This window comes from Bufo bufo, chromosome 4 (assembly GCF_905171765.1).
Source record: "Bufo bufo chromosome 4, aBufBuf1.1, whole genome shotgun sequence".
In the NCBI taxonomy this organism is placed as follows: domain Eukaryota; kingdom Metazoa; phylum Chordata; class Amphibia; order Anura; family Bufonidae; genus Bufo; species Bufo bufo.
In genome coordinates, this window is record NC_053392.1 from 119,047,645 (window position 1) to 119,069,916 (window position 22,272).

At 44.6% G+C, this 22,272-nt stretch overlaps 1 protein-coding gene across 1 annotated transcript in view; it reads right to left on the reverse strand.

Moving 5' to 3' along the window:
• Nucleotides 1–22,272, reverse strand: part of LOC120997613 (galactose-3-O-sulfotransferase 4-like) — a 291,755-nt gene that overhangs the window by 136,222 nt on the left and 133,261 nt on the right. Inside the window, exon 2 of the mRNA XM_040427763.1 lies at nucleotides 10,367–10,463. Coding sequence (XP_040283697.1) covers nucleotides 10,367–10,369 — 3 coding nt within the window. The 5' untranslated portion in view covers nucleotides 10,370–10,463. The remainder of the gene's footprint in view (nucleotides 1–10,366; nucleotides 10,464–22,272) is intronic.

The window sequence follows — 22,272 nt, forward strand, 5'->3', positions numbered from 1 at the left end:
TGGCCATATCAGCATTTGCCCCATGTACAATTTTACCTTCTTCACTGGGCATACGTTGTTTTCTGCCCCTGTGATGGCCCTGATTCGCTGAGGGCTGGGCCTGTTGTGTTCCAGGGTTTCATGTTTTTATTGTTTGATTTTCAGACTAGGCTGTAAAATAAAATATGTTATGGTTATTTGGTTATTTATGAGTTCTTAAATAGTTCATGCCATTGGTTTAACTCCACTCTTGTTTGTTAGGTTTTTAGTTATATTAGTGTATAAGTTTGGGATGTTTGTTGTGCATGGTACATATATGCTGTATGATTGCGATGTGTGTGAGCTTGCCGAGCTACAAAGCTGCCAACAACTTGTTATGGCCATTATCAGACACAGCCAACCTGGTCCCTTATACCCTGCCCCAGCCCTGCGGCGGTGTGCTTTTTGTCACCCAAGCAAATTAATTTCAGCAAGGCCTGTTGCAGTGGAGGAGGAGGTGGAGGCGGAGGAGAAGAAGGGGGGGGGGGTTGCTGCCCCTAATGTAGGTAGTGGCAGAAATCCTGATGGAAGTAGTGCCCTTTCAATCCTTGGCATCGATGGCACCTGTGCCATCCCAGGGTCCGACTCGCTAACAGCCTACACAAGGTTCACCCAGTGTGCCATAACGGAAATGTAGCGTCCCTGGCCAAAAGCACTTGTCCATGTGTCCGTCATTAAGTGGACCTTCCCAATAACTGCGTTGGTCAGGGCACGGGTGATGATACGGGACGCACACACAATTGCTGGTGTAATGCGGGGACGGCACACCGTGAAAAATAGCGGCGGCTGAGGACTGAGTAACGAAGGACAGCCACCGACATGAGGTTGAGGAAAGCCTCAGTGTCCACAGGCCTAGATTGTAACATTTCCATGCCTACAAATTTTGAAAGGTGCGCATTTAGTGCTATAGCCTGTGGGGTATTGGTGCTTAAGATCAAAGGCCTGGGGACAGCTGTACGCTGTGCTTGGACACAGAAAGGGGTGTGCTAGAAGATGGTGCTTGCGAAGGGCCAGCTGCAGAGCGGGAGTCATCCAGGCCTCCGTCTAGGACAGAGGATTGGCCAGCACCTAACACAGGGGAGGAAGAGGAGGCAGTGGTGTGACCCACAGACACTGATTGTGGACCCAGGGGTTCGGCCCACCGATTAGGGTGCTGTGATGCCATGTGGCGGATCATGCTGGTGGGGTTGAGGTTGCTACTGTTCCCAACCCTTACTTATTTAGCCTCCAGTGTACAGTCTTCCCCATTATGTTCCCGTGTTTGAGTGTTTATTGTTATTGTTGAGGGAAGTTTGGATTTAAATATATATGTATATATGCCCTTACATATATGCATGTATATTGGCCCTTTTATATTGTGTATATGTACATGCAGGTAGATGTGCCCCAAACATCTATATATGTGTATCTGCCATGGGTCTCCCCCAGAGAGATATATATAAATATATATATATATATGGGCCTATAACTGCCCATGTATGCCCCAGGTTTATGATGAGTATATATATGTATATAGATGCGGCCCAAGTATCTATATACATATATACAGTGGCGGAAATAATTATTTGACCCCTCACTGATTTTGTAAGTTTGTCCAATGACAAAGAAATGAAAAGTCTCAGAACAGTATCATTTCAATGGTAGGTTTATTGTAACAGTGGCAGATAGCACATCAAAAGGAAAATCGAAAAAATAACTTTAAATAAAAGATAGCAACTGATTTGCATTTCATTGAGTGAAATAAGTATTTGAACCCCTACCAACCATTAAGAGTTCTGGCTCCCACAGAGTGGTTAGACACTTCTACTCAATTAGTCACCCTCATTAAGGACACCTGTCTTAACTAGTCACCTGTATAAAAGACACCTGTCCACAGAATCAATCAATCAAGCAGACTCCAAACTCTCCAACATGGGAAAGACCAAAGAGCTGTCCAAGGATGTCAAAGACAAAATTGTAGACCTGCACAAGGCTGGAATGGGCTACAAAACCATTAGCAAGAAGCTGGGAGAGAAGGTGACAACTGTTGGTGCGATTGTTCGAAAATGGAAGGAGCACAAAATGACCATCAATCGACCTCGCTCTGGGGCTCCACGCAAGATCTCACCTCGTGGGGTGTCAATGGTTCTGAGAAAGGTGAAAAAGCATCCTAGAACTATACGGGAGGAGTTAGTTAATGACCTCAAATTAGCAGGGACCACAGTCACCAAGAAAACCATTGGAAACACATTACACCGCAATGGATTAAAATCCTGCAGGGCTCGCAAGGTCCCCCTGCTCAGGAAGGCACATGTGCAGGCCCGTCTGAAGTTTGCCAATGAACACCTGAATGATTCAGAGTGACTGGGAGAAGGTGCTGTGGTCTGATGAGACCAAAATAGAGCTCTTTGGCATTAACTCAACTCGCTGTGTTTGGAGGAAGAAAAATGCTGCCTATGACCCCCAAAACACCGTCCCCACCGTCAAGCATGGGGGTGGAAACATTTTGCTTTGGGGGTGTTTTTCTGCTAAGGGCACAGGACAACTTATTCGCATAAACGGGAAAATGGACGGAGCCATGTATCGTGAAATCCTGAGCGACAACCTCCTTCCCTCTGCCAGGAAACTGAAAATGGGTCGTGGATGGGTGTTCCAGCACGACAATGACCCAAAACATACAGCAAAGGCAACAAAGGAGTGGCTCAAGAAGAAGCACATTAAGGTCATGGAGTGGCCTAGTCAGTCTCCGGACCTTAATCCAATCGAAAACCTATGGAGGGAGCTCAAGCTCAGAGTTGCACAGAGACAGCCTCGAAACCTTAGGGATTTAGAGATGATCTGCAAAGAGGAGTGGACCAACATTCCTCCTAAAATGTGCGCAAACTTGGTCATCAATTACAAGAAACGTTTGACCTCTGTGCTTGCAAACAAGGGTTTTTCCACCAAGTATTAAGTCTTTTTTTGTTAGAGGGTTCAAATACTTATTTCACTCAATGAAATGCAAATCAGTTGCTATCTTTTATTTAAAGTTATTTTTTCGATTTTCCTTTTGATGTGCTATCTGCCACTGTTACAATAAACCTACCATTGAAATGATACTGTTCTGAGACTTTTCATTTCTTTGTCATTGGACAAACTTACAAAATCAGTGAGGGGTCAAATAATTATTTCCGCCACTGTATATACTTAAATTCCCCCCATAGGCACAGCGTTCAGCCAGTTGCTGCAGGGGCGTGGATATGTCTCCAGGTGGCTGCTCACTTCAAAGGTCTTTTGTTAAGTTTATCAGCCTAGTTACTATGCTCTGCCCTCCTTATGTTTGTGACATGGCTGGGCGTGTGGTGCTGCTAGCCTCAGGGGGCCAACTGGCAGGCATACGTCACAGTGACACTATGATGTCACATCCCTGAGGAGGGGGGGAGGTGTTCTGTTTCTGAGGCTGATATAGGAGCCTGAAACCAGGAACAGGGGTCTCTTGGATTCCTGGACTGCAATGAGGCACATGGGCGCTGCACCCTGAAGAGAGGCCACATGGCCCTGAAAAATGGCTGAGTACCAACCATCCCCTAACCCCTGGCTGCTGACTTCATGTCTCAGCATTAATCCTTGATGAGCCTGTACCCTGGAAGCAGCCCAGTCACCCCCTGTATAACCCTTGGTTACCCTTATCCTCTCCTGCCCTGAGTCCCCCTATAATCCTTATATCCCCTGTGTTCCCCCAGGATTGTAGATCCCACATATCCCCTGTTCCGTAATAACCCCTGGTTATTCCCCGTAGGGATAGTATATTGTCAGGATTGGGTGGGCTGCTGGTAAAGTGCATGCATGTGTATTAGTACAATTGTAGTTAGATGTAAGTAGAAAGACTGAGCACTCTCCAGCTGGACCAAGTGAAGACCAAGAACAAATATATATAATATAAGAATAATTTATTAGTGGAAAATTGATAAATAGCCCTGAACTTATAGCAATAAAATATCAAATGCAATACTAATATAAAATGATGCTAATATAAAATGATGTAGTACCCAAATAGCGAATTAGAATGTAATAATAACACCTGCATAAATACAATAATATATCATAGACAATGCTAAAAAGAGATAAAAAAGGGCAACTATGGTAATATAAATGGTATAAAAGACAATATAAAATGTAGAAGTGGTTTATATATTCGATATGTATTCAGTATATATTCGATGAACCACTACACAGTCCAGTGAAGAAATATGCCAGGTATAATGTCCGATGATAAAAGCGGATAAATGTCCCTGTATTTAAAGAGATAGATTCGCTTGTATAGGAACAAATCAACGTACAGTCTAGTAATAGGAATGCACCTGTTATATGCCGTCTGTTGTGAGTATAACCGTGGCGTCCCACGAGGCTCACTGAATCAGATTAGGCAATACCTGGGTCTAGTCGCTTGCTCAAGGTGGTCATGTAGCTCTCAGCATGAGAGATCTCTTGGTAGCTTTTCACCGATCTTGCAAGCCTGGACCTAGTTGGTAATTATCAAGGCGTCTTACTTTGTTCGTATTTGCACGGTGTCACTGTTCCGGCAAAGTTAGGATCCAATTGTCGGGATGTTGGGGTCTCATAAATGTTCATCAGCTGATGTCCAAAGTGTACAGAAACCAAACGCGTTTCGGGGTCCTTTCCTGGCCCCTTCCTCAGTGGGGAAGGGGCCAGGAAAGGACCCCGAAACGCGTTTGGTTTCCTGGCCCCTTCCCCTCAGTGGGGAAGGGGCCAGGAAAGGACCCCGAAACGCGTTTGGTTTCTGTACACTTTGGACATCAGCTGATGAACATTTATGAGACCCCAACATCCCGACAATTGGATCCTAACTTTGCCGGAACAGTGACACCGTGCAAATACGAACAAAGTAAGACGCCTTGATAATTACCAACTAGGTCCAGGCTTGCAAGATCGGTGAAAAGCTACCAAGAGATCTCTCATGCTGAGAGCTACATGACCACCTTGAGCAAGCGACTAGACCCAGGTATTGCCTAATCTGATTCAGTGAGCCTCGTGGGACGCCACGGTTATACTCACAACAGACGGCATATAACAGGTGCATTCCTATTACTAGACTGTACGTTGATTTGTTCCTATACAAGCGAATCTATCTCTTTAAATACAGGGACATTTATCCGCTTTTATCATCGGACATTATACCTGGCATATTTCTTCACTGGACTGTGTAGTGGTTCATCGAATATATACTGAATACATATCGAATATATAAACCACTTCTACATTTTATATTGTCTTTTATACCATTTATATTACCATAGTTGCCCTTTTTTATCTCTTTTTAGCATTGTCTATGATATATTATTGTATTTATGCAGGTGTTATTATTACATTCTAATTCGCTATTTGGGTACTACATCATTTTATATTAGCATCATTTTATATTAGTATTGCATTTGATATTTTATTGCTATAAGTTCAGGGCTATTTATCAATTTTCCACTAATAAATTATTCTTATATTATATATATTTGTTCTTGGTCTTCACTTGGTCCAGCTGGAGAGTGCTCAGTCTTTCTACTTACATATACCTTAAATCCCCTTTATGACTGGGTGAGTCATAGCAGACTTAGCAGCACCCACTTCCACAGCTGTGTACAGAGTGAGCCACCATACCTTAATTGCAATTGTAGTTAGATGTTAGGGAGGACTGGGGAATGTGTTAGTGTAGTTAGTACCGTAATAGTGTATTGTTACTTATATTGTTGTGTGCTGCTATAAATATATATATCTATTCCATTGATATAGATATATATAATTATAAGCAAATATTAGACTGTGACATATAGTGTGTGAATAAATCCCTGCAGAACATTAACCTCTGCATTGCCCTGTCCCTGCAGAGTAACCTCTGCATTGCCCTGTCCCTGCAGAGTCCTGACCATTAACCTCTTCAATGCCTGATCCCTGCTACCACTGTCCTGATAACTCATAACCCTGTGTCCCTTGGCCTGCAGGTAATAACCCCTGCATAGCCACCATTGTGTTTAACTCCTTGTACCCCATAGGGACAGTGATTAGTCAGGCGGGTGGGTTACTGATATTTGTGTGTATGCGAATGTATTATTGTATTATATAGATAGTGTGTGGGGTGGAATTTGGGATTGTGCTGTGTAGAGTAGATAGGCTTGTATTGTGTTTATTGTAGTACCATTTCTATACTGCGGTGTGTACTTCTGTATGTATATATATTCATATCCATTGATCTATGAATATATATAGATATAGCATATAGTTAGACTTGTATAATTGTATTGTGTAATAAATATTCCTTATTGTTCATAATACAGTGTATGGTGTTTTTACTAGTCGCCGCCGTAGTATAGTGATAGTAAGTCGCACGTAGTGTAGTTCAGTGTAGTGTATAGGCAATCAGAGGTAATCAGTAGTGTTTTATGTTTATTTAGGTATAAATGGGCGGGGTCATCAATAGACGGCTCCTCCCATTTATGAATATTAGTTATCGATATTTGCATAAATATTGGTGATTAATATCCCCCCTTAACAGTTATGTTTTTAGTAAGTTTATTAATAGGATGTAAAATATGTTATGGTTATTGTTATTTATGAAATGTTGAGTTCTTATTTAGGTATAGCACAGTTACAGTTAGCAAATTCCAATTCTTTTATCGTCCCCACCTTCCTCAATAAAGCCCCAGACTGCGGAACACCTACCCCTTGCCAAGGGAGATTTGCACAAGGGGGAACAGTTGCGGGCCTGTTTATTGTGGCCCGTCTTCTCCCTTTTGCCACCACACAGGGGCGTACCTAGAGCATTTGGCACCCGGTGCGAACCCTTTGTTTGAAAGTTAAGAAAACATGCACAAACTTTTTTCAATGTTTTCAATAATATTTATTACAAATTTGTAAGCTCTATATCAACTTGATTACACCCCCCCCCCTTAATTACAAACCCCCACTTAATTACACACACACACACCCCTTAATTACACAATTATTTACTCACATTTTGATGATGCCTCAGGCTCCGTCCGACCGCTGGTAATGGATCCTTCCACTTCTTTAAAAGATCCGTGAAGGCGGCGCGGCGTCAGCGTCGTGACGTCATGTTGCGCGCCGCCGCAATAATCCTTCCACAGAAGCCGGCGCCTGGCGGAGTCGCGGTGCAGCAGTGGATGGAGGGGTGACTCCGTCATGGCACCCCCCTTGTGAGTGGCACCCGGGGCGGGCCGCGGGCCGCCCCCCCCCCGCCCCCCCCTTGGTACGCCACTGCCACCACACACCCTTTTCCAGCCTGTTGCGGTGCTGTGGATCCCTCCCCCTCTGTCCTGCTGTCCTCGCTTGGCTTTCCACCTTCCCAGGTTTGGTCAGTGATGTCATCGTCCCCCATCTCCAAATCCACTTCCTCACTCTGGTCATCCTCCTGACTTGTGTTGACCTAACAAGACCCTACTTATTGACAACTGCATCTCATCCCTATCATCCACCAAGTGAAAACACTAATTGCCATTCCCCCCGTCATCTTCTTCTAACTTTGGAGGCTTAAGAGTTTGGGGATCAGTGCATAAGATATCCTCATGTTCCTCTTCAGGGAGGGTCAGCTGACGTGCAGGCCCTCACCTACAATTTTTTGGGGGGTCAGCTGACATGGCATATTATTTTCTATGTTTCAGACTTGGAAGGAAACATAATTTGGTTTCCTTCAGTGGTCAATCTTTCAGGCATGTGTTTTTTACAGGATTCTGTTTTTTATATAGTGGCACAGGGGTACATATTTCAATTTTTTTTTTTTTTTATATGTCAGGCTTGACTCCATTTTCTCCTCTCTCCTTTGCAGATGCCTTTTCAGGAGATATTAGACCCTTTCACATTTGGGGCCTGGAGGAATTACAATTGTATTCCTTTTTTTTTTAATGTACCGTACATATGTGACACTTTCCCTATATCTTTCTTTGGGGTAGACAATAGAATTCCGAAATAGTCAGATAGCAGCTTGTAATTGTGGTACAGTTCCATAATGTAAAGAGGCAACAAATGCTGACCACCATTCTCTGTGCTAACTCTGCTATGCGACGTTTTCTGGAACCCAAAGGAACAATAAGATTAGAAATTGGTCATTCTTTCTTGGTAGCCTGTGCTGACCGGGTCAATCACCGTATTTTTCGCTTTATAAGACGCACCTGATGATAAGACGCACCTAGGTTTTTGAGGAGGAAAATAAGAAAAAAATATTTTGAACTAAAAGGTGTGCTTTTGGTAGCTTTTGAACTAATGGTGGTCTGTGGATGATGTACTGTTATGGGGATCTGGGGATGACGCACTGTTATGGGGATCTGTGGATGACACTGTTATGGGGGGATCTGTGGATGACGCACTGTTATAGGGGATCTGTGGATGACACTGATGGGGGATCTGTGGATGACACTGATGGGGGATCTGTGGATGACACTGATGGGGGATCTGTGGATGACACTGATGGGGGGATCTGTGCATGACACTGAGGGGGGATCTGTGCATGACACTGAGGGGGGATCTGTGCATGACACTTATGGGGCTCTGTGGATGACACTTATGTCATCCACAGATCCCCATAAGTGTCATCTACAGATCCCCCATCAGATGCATCAGTGTGGAGGGAGGAGGCGGAGACACTCATGGCGGGGCCCGGTGCAGTGACTCTACTCTAATACACCGGGCCCCGCAACTGTTAAACATTCAATCTGATCTATATCTAATAGTATATGCTCTGTACGGCTCTTACTGTAGTACCGTAAGTATAGCGCAGACCGGCATCTCCATCGGTCATGCGCCACCTGCCGCAGCTCCCTCCTCATGCGCCATCTGCTCCAGCTCCCTCTGTCATGCGCCGCCTGCCCCGGCTCCCTCCTCATGCGCCGCCTGCCTGCTTATCTCACTTTATGAATGAACAGGCAGGCAGCGCATGACAGAGGGAGCTGGAGCAGACGGCGCATGAGGAAGGAGGTGCGGCAAGCGGCGCATGACCGAGGGAGATGCCGGTCTGCGCTATACTTACGGTACTATAGTAAGAGCCGTACAGAGTATATACTATTAGATATAGATCAGATTGAATGTTTAACAGTTGCGGGGCCCGGTGTATTAGAGTAGAGTCACTGCACCGGGCCCCACCTCCTCCCTCCACACTGTCACTGATACTTCGCTGGCCGCGCTGTGCAGCATAGCGGCCAGCGAAGTATTCGCTTTATAAGACGCACGGACATTTTCCCCCCACTTTTGGGGGGAAAAAAGTGCGTCTTATAAAGCGAAAAATACGGTAACTTCTTAGGTGGTCAGATCAGCAGGCCCTTGCTCCTAATGTTTTTGAGGGTCACCAGCAGGCCATCAATCATAATTTTAAAGGGTGTGTATGATGCCCTCCTTTATGTGTAATAAAGGGTGCATTGTAGTGCCAGTTCCTTGTAATTTTTGGCAGCCCTTTCACTTAGGCTTTATGAGTGTAGGAGTCCCACTACCTGAACAATTGTAGCACCATGTGAATGAGGCCCTCCTTTATGTGATATACAGGCTGTATCTCTTCTTCCTTGTCATTTTTGGCAGCACTTACACTGTATATACAATTGAATCTACAGGAAAGAATGTTTCCTAACAATTTTTCCTCTAAAAAGCGTTTCTCTTTTTTTGTGGGGGCGGGGTTTTGTCCATTTTTTTCTCAGTCTGTTAAAGTGGCGTACAACTTGGACAACATGGTTCCCAGCAGCGACATTGGTATCCAAGATGCATTCAGACATGGTCCCCCTGCTACTGATCGATTTCAGAGGTGTTTCCATCACTTTCAGACCTTTTCCTATGGTCCAGGCACCCTCCCCTCATCCGAGCAGGGGGTGCCTGGTTTTCTCCCATTGACTTCCATTATACTCGGGTGCTCGGCCGAGCGCACGAATATCACAATGTGTTGAGACCGAACACCCAAACACTTTGGTGCTCGCTCATCACTAATACTTAGTCAAATATGCACCCACCTGTTATTCCTATTATTACAGTGACTTTCTTCACTGTGTTCATCTATCTCCTAAGCCTTATCACATTTAGATTCATCTGTGGCAGCCGTACCAATAAAATGCTCACAGTTCGTAGCAATAATTTCTTAATTCATACAGAGACAGAAACAAATAGAGAAAAGCATCCAGCTAATGAAAGGGGTACATAAAATGAGTATTGCAGAACATTGAGAGCATAGGTATGCTCAGGGAAAGAGTTAATAGGGCTGGGGTATGAGACATAGGGAGAAACAATAGAGCTGGAGCAGTGAAGATGGATCAGGCAAGGGGAGAGATGTTTCTTTAAAGGAGCCCAAGCAGTAAAGAGAAATATCCTCAATGATTCCCTACCTAGACATGGCAGAAGATGTGGATGCCTTGTTGATCAGTCCTCTTCCTGATGTAGTGCTCTTCCTTCTCCTTGGCTCTTCTTTTTCCTCTGTGGTTGATGTTCTGTCAGGAAAGAGCAGATGCAGTCAGGATCACTATCAAGCCTGAGCTACTTGAGGAGAAACTAGTGAATCTAGTGATCTCATATATAGAGATGCCCTTGCGTTTCGCGGCAAACTTTGCTTGTTCTTGTTATTCTTTTGCATTGTGCAGAACTTTAAACCATGACACATCCATCAGGTGGGACAGGAAAGACAATTAAGACATTTCAGCACACGGACACACACCCTACCCTATAAATAAACCCGATCTGGCAGCCATTTTACATTCAGTCTTTTGCCAGTGTAGGGAGAGATTGCTGTGTGGAGCAGGGACAGACTGTTAGGGACACCAAACGCTAGCTAATAGGGCCACAAAAGTCCTTTTAAGCTGTGACATACTGAGGGGTGTGATATACTTCTAATATACTTTCTAACATAGAAAGTATATTATAGGGCATTTGTATTGTGCAGCAGTTGAGTGCGGTTCTGCTGCGATACTGCATCTATACAGAGGTACAAACACTATTGGAATAACTAATTGCAACTGATGTGATATACCAGTTGCCCCCCCAAAAAAACTGTTTGAGGCAGGGGTGTGATATACCTATAATATAATTTCTATATAGTGCATTTGTTTTGTGCAGCAGTTGTTTGCAGTTCTGCAAAGATACCGCAGCTATACAGAGGTACAAACTCTATTGGAACAACTAATTGCAACTGGTGTGCTATAACAGTTGCCCCCCAAAAAAACTGATTAAGGGGTTTGATATACTTGTTTCCACAAATACTGCTCTTTTATATGGACTTTGTCACAGGGTCATTTTGAAAATGACAAGCAGAGGAAGAGGCAGGCCATTCTGCAGAGGTGGTAGGGTTCTGCTGAGATACCGCAGCTATACAGAGGGACAACTAATTGCAACTGATGTGATATACCAGTTGCCCCCCCAAAAAACTGATTGAGGCAGAGGTGTGATATACCTATAATATAATTTCTATATAGTGCATTTGTTTTGTGCAGCAGTTGTGTGGGGTTCTGCTGAGATACCGCAGCTATACAGAGGGACAAACGCTATTGGAACAACTAATTGCAACTGGTGTGATATACCAGTTTCCCCCCCAAAAAACTGTTTAAGGCAGGGGTGTGATATACCTATAATATAATTTCTATATAGTGCATTTGTATTGTGCAGCAGTTATGTGCGGTTCTGCTGAGATACCGCAGCTATACAGAGGGACAAACGCTATTGGAACAACTAATTATGGAACAACTAATTATGACTAGATGGGCCAAATGGTTCTTATCTGCTGACACATTCTATGTTTCTATGTTTCTAATTGCAACTGGTGTGATATACCAGTTGCCCCCCCCCCCCCAAAAAAACTGACTGAGGCAGGGGTGTGATATACCTATAATATACTTTCTATATAGTGAATTTGTATTGTGCAGCAGTTGTGTGCAGTTCTGCTGCGATACCGCAGCTATACAGAGGGACAAACGCTATTGGAACAACTAATTGCAACTGGTGTGATATACCAGTTGCCCCCCCAAAAAAACTGATTGAGGCAGGGGTGTGATATACTTATAATATACTTTGCATATAGTGCATTTGTATTGTGCAGCAGTTGTGTGAGGTTCTGCTGAGATACCGCAGCTATATAGAGGTAAAACGCAATTGGAACAACTAATTGCAACTGGTGTGCTATAACAGTTGCCCCCCAAAAAAACTGATTAAGGGGTTTGATATACCTGCTTCCACAAATACTGCTCTTTAATATGGACTTTGTCACAGGGTCATTTTGAAAATGACAATCAGAGAAAGAGGCAGGCCATTCTGCAGGGGTGGTAGGGGGTCGGGCAGGTGCTCCTGGCCTGAGCCTAAGTGGGAAGTTGGAGAAGGTGTGTGCAATTATGTCAAAGGACGCACCAGAGTTGGTTGAGTGGCTCACTCAGCCTTCCACTTCTGCACCCTACTCATCCTCTGTATCAGCACCCTCCTCCTTCTCTGCTGTGTGCACCCTCAAAGACCCCAGCACCACCACCAATAGCCCCTCTACTCGAGTCATAGGAATTATTTTCCCATCCATTCCCAGACCTTACCGATGCGCAGCCATTCTTGGCTTCGGATGAGGAAGAGGAGGTAGCAACGGCCGCCACCCAGCGGTCTGACGACAGTACAAAGATCAGCCCAAAGAGGGTGGTCCCCGCTGTTGCTGCCTACTCCGATATCTCTAATGTCAGTGGTGGTGAAGGTGACAATGATGACGTGTCGATGGATGTCACGTGGGTGCCCACAAGAGAGGAAGAAGAGGGGAGTTCAGAGGGAGAGATGGAGCAGCAGATAGGGAAGAGAAGGAGGAGAAGCAGGCAGAACTTGCAATCCACAGAAGGCAAAAAACAGACTGCAAATGTACCTGGAGTGAGCCATCCACCATGCAAGGTCACATCTGGCAGTCCCAGGATGCCAGCACATGGCTCCGCAGTGTGGGCTTTTTTTAACGTGTCAGAGTCCAGAGCTAGAGTACCTGCACCGCTATCCACGAAGAGGCCATGTACTGCAGCCAGCCAGTTTCCCACCACTAGGCCCAAGGCCTGCAGCAGTGTATTCAAGCCAGCGCATCGCAAGTCATTGCAAAACATCGCAAGTCTGTACAGAGCATCGCAAGTCAGCGCAGAGCATCGCATAACATTAAGAAAAGACACGTCTCCTTTAAGACAGACATTTGTTCCAGCAACCTTCAGATCGCAGTATTCTGCTCTTCAGAATAAGGTCAGAGCTTTCCTTTTATTACTTATCATTGCATATAGGCTTTGGCATAAAGAGACATTTTCGTGTTCAGGAATAAAAGACTTTAAAGTAAAACAAAGTACAGTTTGTAGTACACGGACTCTAAAATATTTAAAGTGAAAGTAATTTATTGCCTGCATTTATCGCGGTTACATTTAAAGTGATTAAGTCACTTATTTATGCATTTGTTAATATTGCATTTAAAGTGAAAGGTCCTCTAATATTCGTGATGATTGTTATAGCATTTAAAGTAAAATTTCTGAGCCTAGTATTACCATGCCACTGTTAGAGGATACAAAGATAGACAGAGTAGAGGGTGAAGAGCAAGAAACCCTATCTGAGGTAGAAGAGTGTGATGCAGCATTAGCCTTGCCTCAAACAAATATAGCCCAAACAGATGAACTAAGACGTTCATCACGTCCCAGAAAACCGACCGCTGGAAAATTTGGAGCAAGAAGGTGCATTAAACAAGAAAAAGTTCGCCCGAATGTATGATAAGTGGAAATAATATATTAGAGGCATTTGTGGAAAGCTAAAACAAGAAAGTATAAAAAGGAACTTGAGTGATATGGTACAGACGGTAGAAGAATCTGAATCAGAGCTTATGGCAGCATATGTCAACCTGCGGTCATTTACAACACCTTCCCAGGACATTGTAATAAACATGGACACATGTACTGCGGTCACTAAAGATTTGGTAAAGCTCATGAGAGAACTATCTTCTGCAGAAAACTGTGATGAAGTTAAAGCAAGAAGTAGAATCAATGAGCTTTTTATGAGAGACTATGCTAGGTCTTTAGGTAGAACCACAATCTCAAATGTGACTTCCTTCGCTAGCAGAAGTGCCACTCACATATCAGAGTGCTCAAGTACTTCAGCCAAAAGAAAGGATTTAGCTGAACAACTTGCTGTCAAGAGAGCAGAAATTTAAATGGAAGCTGCATCGAGGCGCAGCGCCAACTGATGGCTGAAAAGGAAGCTGAAATGGATGCACAACACCATCAGATGGAAGCTGAAATGGAGGCACAGTGCCATCAAATGGAAGCTGAAATGGAAGCACAGCGCCATCAGATTAAGAGTTTGGAAAGGCAGAAAGAAGTTAAGATCATAGAAGCCAGACTCAGAGTACACAAAGAGGATATGAATCAGAGTAGTCATAGGTTCGAATATGTACTAAATGAAGAGGCAGACTCCTACTTTCCTACATACTCCCAGGAGAATGGAAGTAAATCTCCAGCAAATAGTGAGGAAATAAGTTATTATCCTTCCATCCCTGCTCAGAAAGACAAAGATAGGCCTAGTCCAGTGTTAGGAAAAAAGTGTGTGAATTTAGCCTCTATCTCTACCGGAAAAGATGAAGAAAGGGACTCACCTAATTCAGAACTAAGTGAGAAAATAGAAACGGATGATTCTATTCCTAGATGTCACGGCAATGTTTAGGAGAGTGTTACAACCATTGTCCCAGCAAGACAACAGAGAACAGTCCTAACTAGACTTCCCGTTCCGGAACTTACTGTATTTTCAGGAGACGTACTTAAGTTCATAGAGTGGAAGGCAAGTTTTGAGATGATCATTGAGCATAATTTCTTCAGTCCAGTTGACAAGTTATTCTACCTTCAGAGATATGTTGGTGGAGAAGCCAAGGAAGTTCTTGAAGGTAACTTCTATAGAAAAGACGAAGAAGCCTATAAGCAAGCTTGGGAAAAATTTAATGCAAGATATGGTCATCCTTTCTTAGTACAAAGAGCCTTTAGAGAGAAACTGAATAACTGGCCTATAATAGGTCCTAAAGAACACTTCAAACTCCAAAAGTATGGTGCCATCCCATATGTTCAAGGCAGGGGCGGACACAGACAGCAGAGGGCCCCTGTGCAAAGAATGTGCCTGGGCCCCCTCCCCTCCAAGCCAAGTTCTCAACATAACCAATTCCTACTTTCACACCTGCAGCACTACGCTCCAGCCACCTGATCCAGCAAAGAATGCAAGGAATTGGCCAGACACAAACTCAGGCATGCAGCGGTTTGAGTCCCGCTGATTCTCTGCATTTTTGCCAGATTGTGGCCGGATCTCTGCCAGACCCAATTATACTTAATGGGGCCGGAGGACATTCTGTCTGCATTCAGCAGTGCTGGAGCATTCCGGCAGGCTGTTCTCTGCTTGAAGAGCCTGCCAGAATCACTAACTCAGATGTGAAGGTAGCCTAATACAGGTCCACATACCTCTTACATCCAGTGACGTCTTCTTTGAGGTATATGTTCTCTGTCCTCATCTTCTCCTTTCAGACCACACCGCCATGATGATTTCTTCCAGCCATCTCTTCTCTCTGCAGGGTTTGACAGACAGACATCTTAGTTTTCTAGTTTTCCATCATCCTCCCACCTAATCAACACCCCTCTAATATTGTGCCTGCTGTGTTCCATATACTAGTTACACACAGATAGTTCCCCTTCAATAATTATTGTCACATAGTGTCCTAAAAAATATCTGCGCCCGGGAAACAGTGTCCCTGACACTATTAGTGTAAAACTAATGTTCCCCAAAAATAATTGTGCTAAGCTGATACCGTGCCAGGGTGCCCCCCACAGTAATACTGCTCCCCAAAATCCCACTAATACAAATAATTATCTACCAGAGAACACATAGTAGTAATAGTGCTCCTACAGTAATAATGTCCCCATTGTTTCCCAGAAGTAATAATGCTCCTATAGTGCTCATATTAGTATTCAAGTTCTTCTTAGTCCCTCAACTGCAATAAAGCCCACCATAATGCCCCCAGTAGTAATAATTCTCTTTATAGCTCTTTGTGAAAAATGCCCTCTTATAATGTGCACCAGTACATAAAAGTGCACTGTTGTGTGGTAGTATAAAAAATACCTCCTCTTAGTGCCCCCTGTAGAGCCAATGTCCCCATAGTACCCTCATAATGTGTACCAATGCCTCCTACTGTGTGCCCAAAAAACTCTCTTATTGCCCCCAGTTGAGCCAAAGTCCCCATATTGCTTTATAATTTGCGCCAGTATAAAATACTGCTATATCGTGCACCAAAAGTGCACCACCCCATGTCACTATGGTGACTGACAATGTGCCAGTATAAAATGCCCCCATAATGTGTGCCAGTATAATGCCCCTATATAATGACCCCCAATAGTGCTCCTTTTCCCCCATTCTCTATAGCGGCCCCCATGTGTGCCAGTATATGAGATAGGGTCCCCATAGTGCTCCTCCCCCTCCATAGCACCCCCATGTCTGCCAGTATATAAGATAGGGCCCCCATAGTGTTCTTTCCCCTATATAGTGCCCCCATGTGTGCCAGTATATAAGATAGAGCCCCCATATTACTCCTCCCCTCCATAGTGCCCCCCATGTGTGCCAATATATAAGATAGGGCCCCCCATAGTGCTCCTCCCCCTCATGTGTGCCAGTATATAAGATAGGGCTCCCCATAGTGCTTCTCCCCCTCCATAGTTCCCCCCCATGTGTGCCAGTAACTGAGATAGGGCCCCCCATAGTGCTCCTTCCCCTCCATAGTGCCCCCCATGTGTGCCAGTAAATAAGATAGGGCCCTCCATAGTGCTTCTCCCCCTTCATAGTGCCCCTATGTGGGCCAGTATATAAAATAGGGCCCCAGTAGATGCCCCTATGAGTGCCAGATAGGGCCCCTAGCAAAGTGTAAATAAAAAATAAATAAACACATATACTTATTACTTACCTCCTTGCTGCTTTCAGCGATGCGATGCAGGCCTCTTCCGGCCTGTGTCATGCGATGTACGGCTCAGACAGCACGATGATGTCATTGCGCCGCCTGCGCCGGCCTCTAATAGGCTATAGGCACTAGGCCTGCAACCTATGAGAGGACAGGGGAAGGGAGACACCTCTCCCCTGCCCCGCCGCAGCATCCATCTGCATCGCCGTCCTAAGGACAGCGATACAGATGAATAGAGATGAGCGCTTCCACAATGGAAGTGCTCATCTCCCCCTGCCGCCGGTAAGAAGGGGCCCCCTCCTGCTCTGGGCCCCTGTGCAACGAACCGGCTGCACATGCGGTATGTCCGCCCCTGGTTCAAGGACTGGAAGTACTGAACGACTATCTAGAAAACCACAGGATGCTAACTAAGCTACCTGAAGAAATGGCTTCTAGATGGAATCGCTATGTGACGAAACCGTTAGATCTAGGTAAGAACTTCCCAAGTTTTAAAGAGTTCTCTGAGTTCGTCAATGAGGAAGCATGGATAGCATGTAATCCAGTAACATCATCTTACATCTTAAAATCCTTAGAAGAAAGGCCTGCAAGAGAGATAAGATGTGCCAGAGCAACTCGCTTTTCAACCAACACAGCAGCTAAAGGTCAAGACACCTACGAGAGCAAGTCCAAAGTCACTACTGGGATCAGTAGAGAGACAGAACCGACAAATCTTCAGACTACCTTCAAATGTATAAAACAAGATAGAAAAAAGGGAAATAGCTCACCCTCTCACAGTCACAAAGAGGTGCTCTGGTCTAAAATGATTCACCCTTCAAAATGCAAGAAAACGTATATGATTGAAAAGACCGGCACTCTCAACACACGGGACCATATGGTTAAATGCAGATCACAATGTTTAATTGATACATATATAAAAGAATAAAAATATATAAAAATATAAAATATACACTAATATTGGGTGATAATTAATGGTTTCACACAATGTTGTGCCAATCCTACAAAGGTAACATTAATTTAAAACGTCCAATATTCAATACTGGTTTATATCATGTGAAGAAGACCGCTGTAGGTAAAAACATGAATATTCACATATAGATTCCTAGAAGGAAAGAAAATAGAAGTCCTTTTTGGTTCTGTCCCGAATATAGACAGACAGTGCGAGGTGGTATTTGCTAGAGTAAAGTCAATGTTATATTGTATATAACTGTCTTTTTCTTCATATAGATATCGCTTTAGCGATTAATGGTCATATGCGCTTGATAATCACCCACTGTGTGGGCTTACCTTCCCTTTCTGCCGGTCTGTCAGTCGGATTCCTCGGGGCTCGCTGAGAGCCGGCGTCCCGGCTGAAGCGCTGTCAGCGTCCCACGTGGGTTTGGAGGAAAAGTTTGTCGCTCCGGAAGTGACGTATCGGCATGCAGGGAGGTATTCAATACTTCGCTCAGACTCGGCTGTTCGTTATAGCGGCTGAGGTAAAACTTACAGTGCACTGTAATTGGAATTATTTGCTTCTCACAGATGGGTCATATTCTGATCTCCAATTTGGATCTCTTAATACCAATTCTTTCCTTCTAGGAATCTATATGTGAATATTCATGTTTTTACCTACAGCGGTCTTCTTTACATGATATAAACCAGTATTGAATATTGGACGTTTTAAATTAATGTTACCTTTGTAGGATTGGCACAACATTGTGTGAAACCATTAATTATCACCCAATATTAGTGTATATTTTATATTTTTATATATTTTTATTCTTTTATATATGTATCAATTAAACATTGTGATCTGCATTTAACCATATGGTCCCGTGTGTTGAGAGTGCCGGTCTTTTCAATCATATACCTTCAAATGTATGTTCTGTGGAGAGAACCACTCCATACACAAGTGTCACGGGGTGCTGGCGATGCGTTACCTGGCATACTTACCTTCTGCTATTTCCTGACGATCCTCTGCCTGCTCCTTGCGTACTTTACTGCTCTCCTGGAATTCTGACCCCGGCTTCCTCCTGACGATCCTCTGCTGACTCCTTTGGTACTTCTCGACTCTCCTGGTATTTTTGACCAAGGCTTCTCCTGACTATTCTCGGCTTGCTCCATTTGTTCTTCGTTGCTCTCCTGGTATTGACTCGGTCCATTAATGTTCTGTTGTTTGTCTGGTCTGTCCTCCCAGCACTTATTCCAAGCTAGGGATTGCCGTCAAGTTGTCCCCTGTCATTAGGACTTGCGAGGCAAGTAGGCAGGGCCAGGGCTGAGGGTGGAGCGCAGTGGTCACTTTCCTCCCCCCTGTGTGTGTGTGTACGCGACCGTTACAGAATAACAGGCCCTACCTAACCACTGTATCATGAATCCTCTGGTGATCCTGACAGATCACGTTTCTAACCTGATGCAGATGGTGCAGGTGCTAGGGGAAAAACTCTGTTCTTTTGAGTTAGGACAAGGCTCTTCCATCCCTCAGGCCTCCAGATTAAGCTTCCAGAGCCCTTCTCTGGAGACCGGAGGAAGTTTATTTCTTTTAAAGGAGAATTGTAAACTTTATTTCCGTTTGCGTCCCTTGTCCTCCGGCTCTGAGTCAACGCGTGGGCATTGTCATTTCCCGATTACAGGGTGATCCCCAGGAGTGGGCGTTTTCTTTACCAGCTGACGCCAGTTGTTCAGCATCAGTAGAGGTTTTTTTTTCAGGCCCTGGGTACCCTGTATGATGAACCGGACAGGGCCCTGGTAGCCGAGACCGCTCTTAAGGCACTGGTTCAGGGTGATCAACCCGCGGAGGAGTATTGCACCCAATTTAGAAGGTGGTGTGTTCCCTCAGGGTGGAATGAATCAGCCCTTAAGAGTCAGTTCAGGTCAGGTTTGTCGGATAACCTGAAAGACCTTCTAGTGAGTTATCAGCTTCCAGAGACTCTAGAGGAGATGATGACCCTAGTTATTCGGATCAACAGTTCTTTTCTCAGGTGGTGGTCCAGCCTGAGGTCTGTCCCAGAAACAGAGCAGAGGTCTCTTCTGAAGAACCCATGCAGGACGGCATGACCCGAGGGGATCTGCGCCGCAGACGTGGAATGTGTTTTTACTGCGGAGATCCTGACCATTGGATTAACCAGTGTCCTAAGAAGATCCTCTCCATCAAATGTTCCAAGGCAAGTAACCTAAAGACCAGGTACACCCTGATATTATCAAAAGTAAGCTTTTAATACCTATAACGATATCTCTGGGTGTAAATAAGTGGTCAGGTAAGGCCTTTATTGACTCTGGCACAGCGGCCAGCTTTATTGATTGTGAGACTGGGTATTCCAATCTTTGTTCTACCTACGCTTATCCACATCATGGCTATCGACGCCACTACGGTGGTACGGTGAGTTCGTGTACCTCAAAGATTTCTCGAACTGTGGGGGGTGTCACTCTGAGAAATGCTCCCTGTTAGTCCTGGAGAACTTACCAGTCAAGGTGGTACTGGGGATGCCTTGGCTCCAATTACACAATCCCACTATAGATTGGACCAGAGGGGAGTTGGTGAGATGGGGACCTGAGTGCGACTCGTGCTTGTCTGTGGTGCAGGTTGGGGTCTCAGTAGAATCTGATACATTACCCGCAGTCATTAAGGAATATACAGATGTGTTCTCATCATCTTTCTAAGCCCGAAAGCAAGGCCATGGAGGATTATATTAAAGAAAGTCTCATTAAGGGGCACATTAGACCCTCTGTCTCTCCGATAGGGGCAGGGTTTTTCTTTGTAAAGAAGAAGGATAGTGGTCTCAGACCTTGTATCGATTACCGGAAATTAAATAGGATTACTATCCGGAATAGATACTCCCTCCCATTGATTCCGGATTTGTTTAACCAGGTACTAGGGGCGACCTGGTTTTCAAAAATTGACTTGAAAGGGGCATATAACTTAATCCGAATCAAGGAGGGAGACGAATGGAAGACAGCATTCAATACTCCGTCTGGGAACTTTGAATATCTGGTTATGCCTTTTGGACTCAGCAATGCCCCAGCTGTGTTCCAAAACTTCATGAACAATATTCTCAGGGAGTTCTTAGGTAAATTTGTCATTGTCTACCTTGATGACATTTTGATATTTTCCCCTGATTTCGAATCTCATGTGTTTCATGTTAGACAAGTGTTGGAGGTTTTGAGGAAGAATCAGTTATCCGCTAAACAAGAGAAATGTGTCTTTGGGGTACAGAAGATACTATTTCTAGGTCATGTTCTGACTCCTCACGCCTTCAAAATGGATCCTAGTAAGGTACTAGCGATTAAGGAATGGGTAAGACCTTCATCCTTAAAGGTCTTATAACATTTCCTAGGGTTTGCCAATTACTACCGTAAATTCATAAAGAATATTTCGGTAATTGCTAAACCGTTGACCGACCTCACTAAGAAAGGGGCGGATTTGGAGGATTAGTCTACTGAGGCCTTAACTTCATTTGAAACCCTAAAGAAGGCGTTCAGTAGCGCTCCCATTCTGATCCAGCTAGATCAGGAGTAACCTTTTATTGTGGAGGTGGATGCGTCCGAGGACGGGGCAGGAGCGGTCCTCTCACAAGGTCCCGCTAGCCTTAATAACCTGAGGCCTTGTGCTTTCTTTTCCAGAAAATTTTCCCCCACCGAGAGAAACTATGACATAGGGAATCGGGAATTGCTGGTCATTAAATGGGCGTTTGAGGAGTGGAGGCATTTTCTGGAGGGGGCAAAACATTGTGTCACTGTTGTCACTGATCATAAGAACCTAATGTTTCTCGAGTCTGCTAAGAAATTAAATCCCCGTCAGGCCAGATAGGCATTGTTTTTTACACGTTTTGATTTCTCCATCACTTTCAGGCCAGGAAGTAGAAACGTGAAGGCTGACGCATTGTCTCGGAGCTTCCATGCGTTTCAGCCTACAGATGCACCACCTGAATCCATTCTACCAGCTAATATCTTCGTAGCAGCCCTGACCCAGGATATCACGGCTCTCATTAAGGCTGAACAACATCTGGCCCCGGCACCCACCCCAACAGATAAGTTGTTTGTTCCCATACAGTTTCACCTCTGACTGTTGGGTGAGTGTCATGATTCTGCCTTTTGTAGACATCCTGGTATAGAGGGCACTAAGGAGCTGGTTTCTAGATCATATTTGTGGCCCACTCTAGCTAGGGATATCAAGTCCTATGTGTCGGCCTGCAAGGTTTGTGCTAGATCTAAGACCCCTAGGACTCGCCCTGCTGGTGACCTATGACCCCTACCCATTCCCAGTAGACCCTGGTCCCATATATCGATGGACTTTATCACTGACCTGCCGCCTGCAGAGGGTAAGACTGTAGTTTGGGTAGTGGTCGATAGGTTTAGCAAGATGGTTCATT